We start from the raw sequence: 18,070 nt of genomic DNA on the forward strand, positions 1-18,070 counted from the left end.
CCTGTGCAGCCCCACCCCCACCCCCGTGGTGCCGGCTCGATTCCTGTCGCGGGTCTGTTGGTCACCTTGTGGATGTCTGCGCATGCTCCAGGGACAAGATCGGGCCAGTTCTTCGGAAAACATCAAGGAAGTACGTTGAGAGCTGGGTGGGTTCTTTCATTATTGCATGTTCCAAGATAATGGGTTTTGTGTCATTAAAGCACATGTTTTTAGTTCAGGGTCCTTTGCCTAGGGGCTCAGTCCCTTTTTCCCTTCCCTATCTCACCGTTTTTATAAAAGATTAGGTCCCATAGTTTTCTCCCAGGAATTTTATGGTTCTCAACCATTTTGAGTTAGTTTTTGTGTATGGTGTGAGGTATAAGTCCTGTTTCATTTTTCTGCAGGCGGATATCCAGTTTTGCCAGCACCATTTATTAGACTTTTTCTGCCCCACTTACTACTCAAGCTCTGACATACGGAATTGTAGCATATCAAGGACCTTAGAACCTACTTGAAAAGACAAACTGACATCAATCATCAATCCGTGAATCTGGTCAGAGGTTCAGAGGCCAGGATTAGCATTGTATGTTGCAATTATTATGGGATATATGTGTAAACAGAATGAGGCCATATTATGGAGAACCCATCAGAAAAATTTAGTGTAAATGTGAGAAGTAATAGGTAATCAAATATAGATGACATAATGGTGCATTTTAGAAAGATTACTCTGACAACATTCTGTAGCATTGTAGTCTCCATATGGGATATATAAATAGGCTTTTAGTCACTGTAAAGAATAAAAATGTAAAATGAGGCCCTACTCTTGAATAGCTTAAAATCTAAGAATAACATAAAAAACAATTTTAGGAAGACCAGAATAACAAAAACAATTCAGAACAATTCATGCTTTGGATAAATGTTATTTGCCAGGTATGACAAATACACCACTTACCAGTGCAGTGACCCATGCTCATAACAGACATTCATAATTGATCATGGAAGTCTTTGCTTAAAGAACCTAGAATGTAGTACTGAATATGTAGTATGAGTTAATAAAACAACTCTCTGGGCAGCCGTTACTGCCATTTGTAGACTGAGTCCTGCCTCATTAACTGCCGCTAATCCCACCTTATTAACATCATAGAGGTAGGATTTACAACAGTCAATGTCCATGGAAGCAATGAACATAGGTCAGTTCTACTGCAAAAGACCTCTTTAAAGTTTTAAAAAGCAAAGGTATCACTTTGATGACTAAGGTGTGTCTGACCCAAGCCATGGTCTTTCAGTTACCTCATATGCATGTGAAAGCAGGACAATGAAAAAGGAAGACAGAAGAATTGACTTATTTGAATTGTAGAGTTGGCAAAGAATATTGAATACACCGTGGACTGCCAAAAGAAGGAATACATCAGTTTTAGAAGAAATACAACCAGAATGCTCATTAGAAGTGAGGATGGTGAGACTTCAGCTTGCTTACATTGGAAGTGTTATCAGGAAAGACAAGTCACTAGAAAAGGACATCATGGCTGGTAAAGTCGGTGAAAACGAGGGAAAGCATCAATGAGATGGATTAACACAACAGCCACCACAATGGACTCAAACATAACAACAATCATGAAGATGGTGCAGGATCAGGCAATGTGTTGTGTTATATGTCAGGTCACCGTGAGTTGAAGCTGGCTCCATGCCAACTAACAACAAGACTATTTAGTTCAGGGAAGTGCTAATCAAAGTTTCATTGAAAAGTTGGGCCTTGAATAATGGGTAGAATCTCTCTAACCTTATTTTCTTTTGCTCTCTGACATGAACCTCGTGGCTTGGGACCTTAATGCCCTCCACATATATCATTATCATACCTCGTTGTGTTTATGCTGATCCTCCTCCCAATCTGGAATACTGCCTTCACCTTCCAGGCTATCCCATTTCATAATCCTTCAGGTTGGATCCAAAACCTCATTCTTCCATGATATAGAATCTTTTCTCTGAATTCTGATAACAGATAATCCCTACCACCCATAGTCAGCCCCTTTTTATTGTCTGATTCTGTATTTGGTATATTTGTCTGGATTCCACATCTATTTCCCACAGTAAATACTAGTTGGTTGATTGTAGGTGAAATTTACGTCATTTAGCAGGAATGGCTTAAATGTGTAAAACAAACTGAAGAATGGGCTGGAGACTGGTGAGGTCTAGTTAGTTTAAAATGAGGTGGTATGTTCCACTTTTTCAGCACTTGGTTTCAATTCTGATCATTTCTTTGTTTAATTCCTTTAATTCCCACATTTAGATTATGCTGAGATCATTTTCCTCAATTTTAGTTCCAAATCAGAATTTTAGACTTTAATGTTCATCCTGCTTTTTTCAACAATAAACTCTCGCCTAAAAGACAAGTACTACTTAAGGTGTTGGATTTATTTTCGTTAAGAAGAACTATTTTACAAAAGAGAAGAAGGTGTAAAATATTAATGTATATAACCGTCTTAGAATTATGGAATTTGGGAGCCAAGTTAGCACTTATTTTTCCCTCAGGCAATAACAGTTAATAAGTCTACAGATCTCGATTTAGATCATCTGGCTATAAAATGACAAAAGTAGGGAAACGTTTAAATTCGTATTCCAGGGTACTCTCCTCTCATCTTCAGCCCGGCCAAGTTTCTGGCAGGAACAGAAGCCTTAATGCAGGCAGAGTTGTTTTGATGAGGAGCGTTATCTGAAAAGTATTTTTGTAGGAGCAATGTAGAGATATTACCGGGAATCTAAAGTAAGAGACTTCTCCACATTTGTGAGTTCCGTTTTAATTTCTCTTGAAAATCTTGATGTCGGAGGGGGCAACCGCCTTGGCGTGAGGAGGGGCACCCAGCCCTGCCCATCACGGGAACCGTCCGGGGTCTGTGTGCCCCTATCCCCGCCTACCCATCAGTTCTGACCACGCATGCGCGGAGCCGCTGGCCCGGAGAGTTGTCGGCTGGGAAATGGCTGCCGCGGGCTTGGCCGCTGTGGCCACGGCTGCCGAGTACCCTGGCCAAGAAGCGTCCGGAGGTAACTTGTCTGGCGTTAATTGCGGCCCAAGCTCCGGGGCGGGCCCTGGTCCTGGCCCAGGCTCATGGAGCCGTTCCCTCGATCGAGCCCTGGAAGAGGCGGCAGTAACCGGGGTGTTGAGCCTGAACGGCCGGAAACTGAGGGAGTTTCCCCGAGGAGCGGCCAACCACGACCTGACGGACACCACCCGAGCGGGTGAGCGGGACCGGGGCATCCCAGCCGGCGGGAGACCATGGCGCCGCGGGAGGCCGCCCCTGCCGATGGTGGAGGAATCGGGGATAGTACAGCAGCTGATCCTATAGGCTCCCGGGCCAGACCAGGGTAGCGGGGAGAAGCCAATTGCCCCAACCCACCCAGCTCTCCGGGCCTGCGGGCCAAAACCCGAGTCTGGGCGAGGCGAGGGTGCATCTCTTGGGGAAGGGAACTGGCAGGGATTGATGGGTGGTTTTTTTACTGTCTCCTGGAACGTTAGTTTCTGCCACTTCAGAGGTAAACCCTTGCCCCGCCCAGATTTCTGCAGGCCCTTTAGAATTTGGGGTGCCAAGTTGATTTTCTAAGATTTGGGAATATAGCGCACTGTTAATAGGTCGAGTAGCAGAGATCTCTGATCACTGCATTGTCAGGAAAACATCGATCTCAGCACTGGAGTTTTTTCGAAAGAGTTTTTTTTTTTTTTTTTTTTTAAATGCGAACTCCGAATGTTGTAAACTTTTGTTTCTCCGCCTTCATCTAGTTGACTTTACTAAATGTACTTGTAAAAATAACTAGAGCCTACCTTCAGACACCCATTACTTTCCATTTAGTAAATAATAACCTCCTCCACTCTACATGGATTGCCTACCATATCTATATTCGCTTTTCCCTTTTAAGCCCTTACTTGTTGGCTTTATACTTTTTTTTTGGAACACAAGGAGACTAAGGAATTAGGTATTATTTGATTTTCTTACTTGTAGGGAATAATATCTGTTGACTAAGGTATTCAGCATAATATTTTTCTCTCATGTTTAAAATATAGCTTCCTCAGAGAATAGATTAAAAACTGTTCAAGATTTACAGAAATACAAGGAGGAAACAAACAAAAAATCCCCTATACAGGTTTTATAGTCTCATATCGTTAAATATTTTACTTTCATATGATGTTCTTACAACCAAAGAATGTGCAGTATTTTGTCTTATGTGTATTCATTTTTATTTATTTATTTTAAAAGCTTAAATTTCACACCTTTCCTGTTTGTGTACTCATTAAAGATTGATAAGTATTACATATGGTTCACTCACATTAGAAAAATAAACAGAACTGTTCAACTAATTCCAGAAACTTTTGGTCTGGTGTAAAATGGAAAAAATTAAATGCCTCCTTATTTCATCTCTTTTTGGAAGCAGTTGTCCTAAACATAATTTGTATTTTTTTAGTGAATGATACTAAAGTTATATTTTGTTACTTAGGTAAATATGAACAGCCACTTGTCTTTTACATGTGTTCTCACAGATAACACCTAAAATTGCCATTCATACCCACAATTTCCTGATTCTGTTCAGGAGAAGGGCTATATGGCATAGTGATTTCATATTGGTGTGAGTCATTTCAGTATTATTACATTAAGCCTGAAGCTAAAAAGAACAAGTTGATTACAGGAGTTTATCTAGCTCATTATCTTTACCTGCTTTTTTAGCAGCAGTATATTGAGCCTTTAAGAAATATTTTATTAACTAATGAAGAAAACCCAAGGGCATTTATGAAGAATAAATAATCTCAGTGAAGTTTTCCCTAACTGTACTTTGAATTTTTAAGTATATTATTATCCATGCTGATTTTATTACTTTAATAGTTTCTGTATAAACCAATTTTTTTGTTAATTGACACTTTGTCAGGTTAAGAAGTATAAAAAAGATTACAAGATATTTTGTGACCTGTTAGATGAATTTTTAACATGTAGAAATATCATTTATTAAGTATAAGAAATCTTTGGCAGACCTTGGTAATTAGTACAAAAAGAAGTCTGAATTATTTTAAACAGATAGTGTAGTGCTGATAACATCATTTATTGAGTGTTGACTACTGTTTATTTTGTTAGGTGGTTTAAAATACATTGTTTTGTTTAATGATCATAGCAACCTATGGATTAAATATTACTATTACTACCCCCACTTTACAGATTAGGAATCACTGAAAGAAAGTCACGTAGCTAGTATTAATGGTAGAATTTCAGCCCAGGTCCATCTAACTCTGTTTTCTCCGCTATACTATGCAGTCTCCCTTTGTACAGATATGTATCACTATTCCTGTTTTTATGGATAGCAAAACCAAGGTTTAGAGAGATTAAGTAATTTGCTTAAAGATCTGTCGCCAAAGGGCAAGGGATGGGGTATTAGCCAAGATTGGCGCTAACTCCAAAATCTATAGTCGTCTTTTTATACCGCGTGCTTTTATGAGTTCAGACCCAATTTATGTTAGTAAAAATATTGAATGTATATGGTAGAGTTTCTCCTTCAAGAGTTTACACTCTAGGAAACCACATATCACCCATACAGTTTGTAATTGGACATGATTAGAGTTCATCAGGAACATTTTCTTGAGGCTTTGTCCTCCTAATTGTTTAAAAAACCCATTGCTGTCCAGTTGATTCTGACTCATAGTGACCCTTTAGGACAGAGTAAAACTGCCCCATAGGGTTTCCAAGGCTGTAATCTTCATGGGAGCAGATCACCAGATCTTTCTCCTACAGAGTGGCTGGTGGGTTTGAACCACCGATCTTTCTGTTAGCAGCTGAGCACTTCAGCCACTGCTCCACCAGAGCTCCTTATTTGTTTAAAAAGGTAGCTAGGAAAAGTAAAATAATTATGTAGAGAAATGGGTGACTTGATCCAGGTTAATTCACTAGGCTGCTAACTGAAAGGTTGGAGGTTCTGGTCTACCCAGAGGCACCTTGGAAGGAAGGCTTGGTTGATCTATTTCTAAACAGTAAGCCATTGAAAACCTTATGGAGCACAATTTTATGCTGACACGCATTGGGTTACCATGGTTGGAGTTGACTTGATGACAACTAGTTTTGAACTTGATTGAGAGGACAGTGAAAATCTTAGAAGAAATTACAGAAGACTTCTTGGAGGAAAAAGGATGTAACTTGGATTTAGGTAAGCCAAAACCAGAAGTAAAGGGATGCTAGGATGTGGTGGACAGCATTGAAAACGTCTTATAGTATAGGGGACATCAGTTAATTTTGCCAGTCCATCATCCATTCCCCTTTCTTCTGATAACAGTACCTTGAATTTTCTAGGGAACCTGAATTTTCCTAGGGAACTGTCCCTCTCAATCAGTTACATGGATCCTATCCTGACACACGGATGCATACGTATGATTCCAGACCAAAACCGAACCCACTGCTGTCGAGTCAGTTCCTGCTCATAGTGACCCTAGAGGACATAGTACAACTGCCCCATAGGGTTTCCAAGGCTGTAAATCTTCACGGAAGCAGACTGCTACATCTTTCTTCAGTGGAGCAGCTTGTGAGTTCAAACTGCTGACCTTTTGGTTTGTGGATGGGCGCTTTAACCACTGCGCCACCAGGGCTCTCTGCCCAAGACACAGTCCTAGCTAATGGCCAATCAGTGTAGTCCCTCCCTCTGACTATAGTGATTGTTTCAGAGATAGTCACATTTTCTAATCAGCGTACCTGAGTGTTAATTCTGCATTTTTGTTGGAACTACCGAGAAGGGGCGAACTGTGAACACTAGAGTTGCTGAGAGAATAGAATGAGAGCCTGGAGCTGCTGGTAGATAGCTTGCTGGTAAATGGAAAGCAGAGCGAAAACATGGAAAGAATGCGGCCAATTCTGATGACAGTGTTTGAGCCCCAAACCAGTTGCTGTCGAGTTGACTCTGCTCAGCCCTAGTTGTGTCAGAGTAGAGCTGTGCTCCATAGGGTTTTCAATGGCTGTGATCTTTTGGAACTAGATTGCCAGGCCTTTGTTCTGAGGCACCTCTGGGTGGATTTGAACCACCAACTGTTTTGTTAGAAGCCAGTATGTTACCATTCGTTCCTATAGTTAATGCTATTCCTGGACTTGTCAAATTATGTGAGCCAATAAATTCCTTTTTCTGCTTTGTTTGAATAGAATTTTTTGATACAAAAATAAGAGTCCTGTCTAATACAGTGAGACTGCTCTTGATGTTGTGGTGGGCCAGTTTGGTCAGAATAAGTGATTGGTTTAGAGAATATACGAGCTGCCTTTAACATAAAAGGAAGCTAGATTGATGATTGGTTTAGAGACATGGAGACTGGTCAACATTTGCTCATTCAACAAACATTTATTGACTAAGGGACTTTGGCAAAGAGGGTGAAGATACTTCCTGCCCTCAAAGAACTCAAGGAGTCTAGTGGTGCAATAAATAGATAGGGGTAAAGATTAGTTTAATTGTCATAATAGCAAAAATTTTTTTGTAATGTAGGGGAAACAAAAATAAGAGACCGTACCATGTAAGTATTTAAAATCTAGCAATCTGGTTGGATGGCTGTGGTAATAATCCATGAGGGAATGAAAACCTGGAAAACAGATCATACTAGAAAGTGAAGATAATGTACAGCTGCTGATTGAATTCATTCAGAAAACACAGGATGAGTAAAAGATGACTGAGCAGTTAAACTTGCAAGACTGGGAAACTGGTAATGCTACTGATAATAATAGTAGCCAACATGTATTGAGCTCTTAGCATATTCCAGGTATTGTGCTAAGTTGTGAATGTATACGAAACATACACATGTAACACCCATATGAGTTGTAAGTAACTATTTTTGACCCCGTTTTGCAGATGAGAGAATTGAGACTCAAGAGATTAAGTAATTGGTCAAGGTCACATGACTAATAAGTGACAGAACTGGGATTCAAATTGAGAGACATCTGATCCTAAAACTTGTGTTTTTGATCGCTAAGCTATACTGACAAAGAAGTTTGGCTTATATAATTTCTTTGGTCTGCCTGATTCCTTTAAGGGGCTGGTAGAACATCTAGTTAATCATGTGCAGCAAATAGAAATGTAAATCTAAAGTTTTAGAGGGAAGTTAGCATAAATTTAAGCATAAATTTAAGAGAGTCATAATGAGAGTTTATGAGGTTCTTGAGAAAGAGCATGGAGAGTGGAAAAGCTGGTCACTGACAACTATGGGGCACACCAACATTTTAAAAGGCAGGAAGAGGAACCAGCCTGAGAAAAAAAATCAAAGTTGGAGAACTAGGCGTGTGCTGGAATTCATAGAATCCTAAAGTTGGAAGGATGCATAGTAACCATTGAAGTTACTTTGCAGATGAGAAGTCTTAGAGAGGTTAAATGATGTGTTTAGTGACGTGGTACCGTTTCACGGAAGGCAAACAGGTCATAGTTGAAGCTGTAAGAAATCTTCTGAATGGAAGACAGAATACAGGAAACAAGGATTAGAGGAAAACCTACAGTTGGGGGCAGGAGGGGGACTAAGAGTCCACAGAAAAAGAAAAATTCAGATGCACATGGGTGAGACAAGGTAATGTAGTGTTACTGAAGCCATGGGAATTGAAACTTTCAAGAAGTGGATAATACTTATCTGCTAGGTAAAGAGGAATGAGGATTGCTAAAATGCCATTTAATTTTTCAAGGAAGAAACCTGTAACCTATAAAAATTATGGTTTTGTTAGTCTTGGAAATATACACTGGAATGCCGGGTCTTAAGTGGAAATCATGTTTTTTCTTATACTTGGATCCTTATTCATGTATATTTTGTATCAACCACAGTATATGTACTATGAATTTTTCCTGGAGTTGTGCTGTCCGGTATGGTAGCCATAAGCCATATGTGGTTAGTAAAATTAAAAATTTGGTTCCTCAGTTGAACTAGCCGTATTTCCAGTGCTCAGTAGTCATATGTGGCTATTGTCTGTTATATTGGACAGATGAGATGTAGACCCTTTCCACCATCACAGAAAGTTATATTGGACAGTGATATTGGAGCTCAACTGTATTAAAACACAGTTGAAATTTTATTCTGTATCTCTTATTTAATCAATCATACTCCCTTTAGCAGTGTTTCTACATGCACGAAGACAGTAAGCCACTATGGTGACTAGATCTGACAACACTGATAAATAATGGTTGAGAAGGCAGAGGCAAAGGGAGGAGCAGGGGGTGGCATCAGATGGAGGCTCAATCATGATTACAGGATCCTTGCTAGCATCTTAGGGCCCGGGGGGATATTTAATTTTTTTGTTTTGAAATCTTGTTGAACAAAGAGTACCATTGAAGCATGTCTTCCTGGTTAATAGAAGTATTAACTATGTATTTGGCATATTTACCATGCACTGAGTATTATGTGCTCAAATTAGGAAGAATCTTCTAAGGGCCTTACCAATGAGGACAGAGTAGAAAACAAAACTAATTTTATTGGATTAATCAGATTGGTTCAGGTTAGTGGACTTAAAAAATAATTTCTCCTGATACTGAGTTGTGCATGTTCATTGTTTTCTAGACTATACGTTTTTTACGACAAGTTCTCTGTTTATCCACAGTATTCAGATATTTAAAAATTATTTACTGCACCAGTCCCTGCTAGAATATGGATGAACCTTGAAAAAATTTTGCTGGGTAAAAGAGGCCAGTCACAAAGGACGATGTATTGTATGATTCCACTATTATGAAATGTCCAGAATAGGCAAATCAGTAGAGAGAGAAAGTAGATTATTGGTTGTCTAGGGCTGGGAGGATTAAGGAGAAATGCGGAATGACTGTTAATGGGTACAGGGTTTCTTTTTGGAGTGATGAAAGTGTCCTAAAATTGGTTGTGGTTATGGTTACACAACTGAATACACTAAAGACCATTGAATGGTAAACCTTAAATGGGTGAGTTGTATGGTGCATGAATTGTATTTCAATAAAACTACTAAAAAGCATTTGTTACATAAATAATTAAATAATTGGATGATTCCATGTAAGAACGAAAAAAAAAGTTGTGCGTGTTCATTATAGTACAGAAGGTTAAGACAGTAATAGTACAAAAGAAGGCAGTAAAAATCATTCATAATTCCATTTACCAGAGAACTATGAGTGAACGTTTGTTTTGCAGTCTTCTCAACATTTTCTTCATGGATATATACAGTCTCACTTTTTCTTATTATAAAAATGGAATCACATAAAGGCTGTTCTGTCACCTAATTTGTTTTTCACTACATATGAGATACAACATCAGAAAATAGAGATCTATAGCATAATTTTTCATGGGTGCACATACTGTCATTTATCAGTCCCTGTTGGTGTACATGGAGCCCTGGTGACGTGGTGGTTAGGAGCGACAGCTGCTAACCAAAAGGTAGGCAGCTCAAATCCACCAGCCACTGCTTGGAAACCCTATGGGGCAGTTTTAATCTGTTTTATAGGAGAGGCTGGTAGATTCGAACTACTGACCTTTTGGTTAACAGCTGAGCTCTTAACCACTGTGTCACCAGGGCTGTTGCTGAGAGTAGTCTAGTATTACATCTTTGCCCCAAGTATTTCTTTAAGAAAAATTCCTAGAAATATAATTGATTGGTTAAAAGGTACGTACAATTTTAGTTTTTTTGATACAGATTATAAAATTGTCCTTCCAAAGAGATTGTTCAGTTTATACCAACAGTGTCTGAGTTGGCTTTACTGTTCAGTTTATACCAACAGTGTCTGAGTTGGCTTTACTTTGTAACCATTTAATCTTCGCATTCTTTCTGGTTTGTGTCAGTCAGAGAGATGATATATCCTTGTTCTGTATTTAGTATGTCTTAAGAATATAATTCTTTTCACAATGAGAAAAAGGATATAAATTCAGAAGAAGGCATTTAGTTTTTCTATTTCTACCTTTTTTCATTTGATAAGAGAATGGGATGCTCTTTTTGCACGCATACAGACTTCTATATATTGATTTTGATTTATTAATTTTTTTGTAATTGTAAGAGTAGTACATATGTACTATAGAAAATTTGGAGAAAACAGATATATGAGGAGAGAAGGGGGGGAAGAAAAACACTACTGCAGAGATAAACAACTTACAGTATTTTGACATTTTTCCAGAGTTTTTTTAGTGCATGTATATATATACTGAAAAAATATGATATCAGCTTCTTATAGTCTGCTTTTTTCCATCTTGCTGTATATTAGAAGTATTTTCCCATGTCAGTAAAAATTTTCTTAAAACAATTTTAATGGCTGCATGGTATTTATCATATCTTTATACTTAACCAGATCCCTTTTATTGGGCATTTAGGCGGTTTCTAATTTTTCAGTTTTATACATAACACTGTGAGCATCCGTTTACATAACTCTTTGCTCACATCTCTTATTATTTCTTTTGGGTAAATTTCTAGATGTGGAATTGTTCTAACAAATGATAGGCAGTTTTAAAAACCTAGACAAACATAATTTATAAGCAAACTTCCAAAAGTGTTTCCTCATAGAAACAACGTTACATGTATTATAACATGGCTGGGTTTTTCAGGCTGCCCACAAAAGCCTACTTTTTTTCTAAAACATGAAAGTCAGTTTAACTCGTATTTCATTCCTCTTTATACCTGACATCTACGATCTCCTTCATGACCTTTGTCTCTCTCTACAGAGCGTGTGTTTGTGTTGGAGGGAAGGGTATTTGACATAAACTTTTACTGAAATACCCCTACCAGCAGAGAAGATCTGGGGTGCAGAGCTTGAAGTTGCCTGTGTAAACTTGGAGTTTTCTTAAAAATTCTACTCTGTATTTTTATGCTCGTTTAAATATAAATCTGTGGTTTTAAATTACCAACCATTAGGGAGAAACAAACCAAGTTCCTGTAATGTTTATTCGGTGGTTTTTCTGTAATCCACCCCCTATATATACCCCAGTTTAAGAAATGTCGATATAATACTGTACATAATAGTGCTCTTTGTAATACAATTTCTGTGTAAATGTGCATTCGGAATTCAAATGTGGGATTCTAAGAACACATCTCAGGAAGCAATAACATTTATAACTCCCACTCTTATAACCGAAAGATACACTGATGGGTCAGTGGTTAAGTGCTCAGCTGCTAACTGAAATTTCAGTGGTTCCAACCCACCAGCCAATCCATGGGAGACAGATGTGGCAATCTGCTTCCATAAAGATTTACAGCCTTGGAAATCCTATGGGGCGGTTCTCCTCTTTCCTTCAGGGTTGCTATGAGTCAGAATCGACTCTATGGCAACGGGTCTCTTACCTCCAGTTTGAAATGTGGAATTCTATAGCTCCAGTGTATTCTCATCTACAGACGTATTCTTTCTCTTCAACAAGCACAGATCTTACGTTGTACTAATATAATGGGAAAGAGAGTTGGGAGGTAAAAAAGACTTCTGTTACTTACGTCATTCCCCTTCCAAGCACATACTGCCCCCCTCTGCCAGTACCATTTAGAGAGAGGCAGAGACCACAGGGTAGATCATGAGTTGAGTATAAAGAAATCTGAAATAAGATTTAAATTTTGTTTCGGGGAAAATCCAAACTCAGCTATACTAGCATTGTTTATTAAACAGAAAGTGAAAATTGGATGATGCCTTAGGAGAGGTGAGAAGATGAGTTATAGATTACCACAGACTCAATGTTGAGACTAGGATAGTGGTACAAGTGTTGGGGCTAGTGATTTAGAGTCCATTTCCTTTTACAATGGCTTGGGGGCTGGATGGTCAGTGTTACATATCATATATTACAACATGAAATCTAACTTTATTAAGGTAGCAACACACATGTTCGTTGTTCTTTTCAGTTCATTTATGAAACACTTATTCCGGCCAGGCTTGGAAAAAAACGTATAGGAAATTTGGTAATTCACACAAAGGAATGTTATTTTGGGTTTCTGAAGTAGCCAGCAGTATCAAATGCAATGCTACTAATTTTAGAATCATCAACTAGTCCTAAAAATTTAAGGTATTTCCTTACTTTTAACTTTATTCTTGCCATTCTAAATTTCTAGATTTTTATTGTTTGAAGGAAGTGTTAACAAGGAATGGTATCTTTGAATTCATTTCTTACAAAATCTACGTAATAGATTTTCCAGTAAAAACAGATTTAAAAAAATCTGTACATTGTAAAAAGTAAAAAGATAAGTGACAGAATAAGATTTCCAATAAATATAACCAACGAATGATATCTAGATATGTATAGAATTTCTATAAATCAGTAAGAAAAGGTGATCCCAATAGAAAACTAGAAAAATACTTGAGTGGTACTTTACTAAAGAGGAATTCCAAATGGTCAGTAAATGTGTGAAAAAGTGCTCACCCTTATAGTAATAAAGGAAGTGGAAAATAAAGTCACATTGAGTTACTACTTAAAAAGCTGACAATACCAAGTACTGGAAAGAATGTGGAGCAGTGGGGGCATGAATCCAATCATTATGGGAGTATAAACTGGTAAATCTACTTAGGAAAATAGTAGACCATTATGACTGTCCCATTCAAAATGGCCAATACCAGTCCATTTCAGCTCACTAAAGCCTAGGATATTGATGTTTATGCATTCCATTTCATTTTTGACGATTTCCAATTTTCCTAGATTTATACTTCATAAATTCCATGTTCCAATTATTAATGGATGTTGCAGCTGTTATCATTTAGAGTCATGCCACCTCAGCAAAGGAAGGTCCTGAAAGCTTTACTCCATCCATGTCATTAAGGCCAACTCTACTTTGAGGAGGCAGCTCTTACTCAGTCGTCTTTTTAGTACCTTCCAACCTGAGGGGCTCATCTTACAGCACTATATCAGGCAATGTTCTGCTGCTATTTATAAGGTTTTCACTGGCTAATTTTTTCAGAAGTAGACCGCTAGGTTCTTCTTCCTAGTCTGTCTTAGTCTGGAAGCTCAGCTGAAACCTGTCCACCATGGGTAACCCTATGGGTATTTGAATACCGGTGGCATAGGTTCCAGCATCACAGCAACACGCAAGCCCCCACAGTACAACAAACTGACAGACGTGTGGGGAGCAAATCTGCTGCAAAAGACCTCTTTAAAATGTTAAAAGGCAGAGATGTCCCTTTAACGACTAGGGTGTACCTGACCCAACCCATGGTATTTTCAGTCATCTCATATGAATGTGAAAGCTGGGCAGTGAATAAGGAAGACTGGAGAAGAACTGATGCCTTTGAATTATGGTGTTGGTGAAGCATATTGAGTATATCATGGACTGCCAAAAGAACAAACAAATCTGTCTTGGAAGAAGGACAGCCAGAATGCTCCTTAGAAGCAAGGGTGGCAAGACATTGTCTCACATACTTTGGACATGTTACCAGGAGGGATCAGTCCCTGGAGAAAGACATCATGCTTGGTAAAGTAGAGGGTCAGCGAAAAAGAGGAAGATCCTCAGTGAGATGGATTCACACAGTGGCTGCAACAACGGGCTCAGGCATAACAACGATCATGAGGATGGGGCAGTGTTTTGTTCTTTTGTACATAGGGTCGCTTTGAGTCGGAACCAGCTTGACAGCTCTTAACAACAATAACAACTTAGGAAAATAATAACGTTGAAAATATACATACTCTCTGACCTAGAAATTCCACTGAGAGATCTGTGTCCCAGAGAAACTTGTGTATATGTGTACCAGGATACAGGTACAAGAATGTTCATAGCATATTCATACTTAACAAAATAGAAACTCAGATGATGATCATCAGTAGAATAGATAAATCAGTGGTGCTATACTTAATGATTTCACAGAAGTGAAAATGAACAGGCTTTATCTACGTGCAAGGAGATGGATGAGCCTTGGAAACATAATGCTGACCAAATGCAGTATGACTTAATATATGCAACACAAATGCATTTAATAAAGTCAACAGTCAAAACCATACAAAATGAAAACTAAGCCCATTGCCATTGAGTCAGTTCGGACTCACCGTGACCAAAACCATACATAAGAGCTAAAGTATAAAGAAAAGCAAGGAAACAATTACCATAAAAGTCAAGATAATGGTTATCTCTAGGGGAGAGGGAAAAAGTTGTAATTAAGATAGGGGGCAGTACAAGAGACAGAAAGGGCCACATAAACCGGAGACTGCAACAGCCTGAGACCAGAAGAACTAGATGGTGCCCGGCTACCACCAGTAACCACCCTGACAGGGAACAAAACAGAGAGTCCCTGTTGGAACAGGAGGAAAGTAGGGTGCAGAACTCAAATTTTAGTAAAAAGACCAGACTTAATGGTCTGACTGAGACTGGAGGAACCCCAGAAAGCACATCCCCCGGACTCTCTGTCAGCCCAGCACTAAAACAATTCCTGAGGCCAACTCTTCAGACAAAGATTAGACTGGACTATGGGATATAAAATGATACTTATGAAGAGTGTGCTTCTTAGCTCAAGTAGATACATGAGACTAAATGGGCAGCTCCTGTCTGGAGGTGAGATGAGAAGGCAGGGGGGGTCAGGAGCTATTTGAATGGACACAGGAAATTGGGTGGAAAGGATGAATGTGCTATCACAGTATAGGGAGAGCAATTAGGGTCACACTACAATGTATGTATAAGTTTTTGTATGCGAGGCTAACTTGAATTGTAAACTTTCACTTAAAGTACAACAATAAAATTAAAAAAAAAAAAGGAGGCAGTAGGTTGGGAGGTGTGTATTTCTGAAGTACTTGAAATGTTCTGTTATCCTGTAGTTGCTGTCAAGTTGATTCTGACTCATAGCTACCCCAAGTGACAGAGTAGAACTGCCCCATAGGGTTTTCTAGGCTGTAATCTTTATGGGAGCAGATCACCAGGCCTTTCTTCTGTGGACCCACTTGGTGGATTTGAACTTCCAACCTTTCTGTTAGCAGCCGAGCATTTAACTGTTGCACTACCAGAGCTCGTTCTGTTATCCTAGGTGGTGATTATATGGTTGTTCACTTTATAATTTTTAAATTGAATGGTTCATTTATGATTTATTCACTTTTCCTCATGTATGTTCTACTTATTTGTTTAGGCTAACGCCTCCATTCTTAACGCATGTGTTACTCATAGCACCTCTACTTTTTGATCCTCTCTTTTCCCTCTCCTCTATCTCCCTACCATTCCCCTTTTTCTGTGCTTCCTTGTTACCCTGTGCACACCTTTCTGTTCTTACACTGAACCAAACCCATTGCCATCCAGTCAGTTCCAACTCATAGTGACCTTATAGGACAGAGTAGAACTGCCCCATAGGGTTTCCAGGGAGCTGCTGGTGGATTCGAACTGCCAGCATTTTGGTTAGCAGCCTGAGCTCTTAACCACTGTGCCACCAAGGCTCAGTGCTGTCTTTTCTCCTACTAGGGAACTCCTTGAAGAAGGTTTATTAGTTTTTTTATTGCTGTGTAACAAATAACCATAAACCTAGATGTTAAAAAACAACGTGCTTTTTGTTATCTTACAGCTCTATAGGTCAGAAGTCCGTACTCAGCTGCTTCTGTGCTCAGGATCTCACAAGGCCAAATTCAAGGCGTCATCTGGTCTGGGCCCTCATCTGGAGGCTTTGGGGAAGAGTTTGCTTCCAAGCTCATTCAGGTTTTGGCAGAATTCACTTCCTTAATTCAGTACTGAAGTCCCCCATTTCCTTGCTGGTTGTCTGCCGTGGGCTGCTCTCAGATTCTGGAGGACACTGGCATTTCTTACCACATGGTCACTGTATCTTCAAACAAGCAATGGTGTGGCAAATCCTACTTATGCTTCCAATCTCTCTGACTTATTCTGCTACTACCAGAGGGCCCACCTGAATTAGATCTCTTTGGATTAATTCAGAGTCAATTAGTAGCCTTAATTACATCTGCAAAATTTCTTCTGCCATATAAGGAATATAATCAAGGTATAATATCTCTTTTGCAGTCCCAGGAATTAGGGTGGGAAATATTAGGGGGCCATTTTAGGACTCTACCATAGAGAGTTCTGTCTTTTATTGTACGACACCTAGTACAAGACCAAAGGACTTTTGAGTGTTTATTGAATGAATGAGAACGTGAAAAGAGGAAATGGTAACGAACCTATTCACTTTCTTAGCTTTGGAAATATAGTCATCCCTCGGTATGCTTGGGGGATTGGTTCCAGGACCCCTCCCCGGGTACCAGAATCCAAAGATGCTCAACTCCCTTATATAAAATGACATAGTATTTGCATGTAACCTAGCATATCCTCTTGTATACTTTAAAGCATCCTTAGATTACTTATAATACCTAATACAATGTAAATGCCATGTAAATGGTTGTTTCATCACAGTTGAAGACTTGCTCTGGAGGGTAGCCTTTCTCATCTCTGAGTTTCTGGAGCTCTTCTGGGAAAGCTGATGCTGCCTGGACCTCAGCCAATGCCAGTTCATCGGTGATCTTGTAAAGTTCTTGTGGCTGTAGCGCTTTACAGAGCTAGCCAACCATCCCTTACTAGTCTTAAACTCCTTCTTCTCACTCTCCTCCACCCACTCACAGTAGTGCTTATAGAGGCTGAGTGCTTTTTTCGTAAAGAAAACTTTCATTCTTTTTTTAAAATTAAAAAAAAAATCATTATTGTACTCTCAAGTAGATACAAGAGACCAAAGGGGCATCTTCTGTCCAGAGGTGTGATGGGAAGGCAGAGAGGGTTAGGAGCTGGTTGAGTGGACATGGGGAATCAGGGGCGGAAAGGAGGAGTGTGCTGTCGCAGAATAGGGGGAGCAATTAGGGTCACATGACAATGTATGTGTAAAAGTTTATATGGGAGACTAACTTGAAATGTAAACTTCATTTAACTACAACAATAAAAAAAAATTATTATCGTACTTTAGATGAAGGTTTACAGAACAAACTAGCTTCTCATTAAATAGTACACATATTGTTTTATGACATTGGTTAACAACCCCATGACATGTCAACACTACCTTCTCGACCTTGGGTTCCTATTACCAGCTTTCCTGTCCCCTCCTGCCTTCTAGTCCTTCTCCCTGCACTGTTGTGCCCCTTTAGTCACATTCTGTTTTATGGACCCGTCTAATCTTTGGCTGAAGGGTGAACCTCAGGAGTGACTTCATTACTGAGCTAAAAGGGTTTCCGGGGGCCATACTCTCAGGGTTTCTCCAGTCT

The 18,070-nt window shown here is 39.2% G+C and overlaps 1 protein-coding gene across 1 annotated transcript in view; it reads left to right on the forward strand.

The window, feature by feature from the left end:
- The first annotated feature begins 2,897 nt into the window (after positions 1 to 2,897).
- Positions 2,898 to 18,070, forward strand: part of LRCH3 (leucine rich repeats and calponin homology domain containing 3) — a 107,416-nt gene continuing 92,243 nt past the window's right edge. Inside the window, exon 1 of the mRNA XM_023728678.1 lies at positions 2,898 to 3,213. Coding sequence (XP_023584446.1) covers positions 2,952 to 3,213 — 262 coding nt within the window. The 5' untranslated portion in view covers positions 2,898 to 2,951. The remainder of the gene's footprint in view (positions 3,214 to 18,070) is intronic.

This window comes from Trichechus manatus, unplaced genomic scaffold (assembly GCF_000243295.1).
Source record: "Trichechus manatus latirostris isolate Lorelei unplaced genomic scaffold, TriManLat1.0 scaffold00026, whole genome shotgun sequence".
In the NCBI taxonomy this organism is placed as follows: domain Eukaryota; kingdom Metazoa; phylum Chordata; class Mammalia; order Sirenia; family Trichechidae; genus Trichechus; species Trichechus manatus.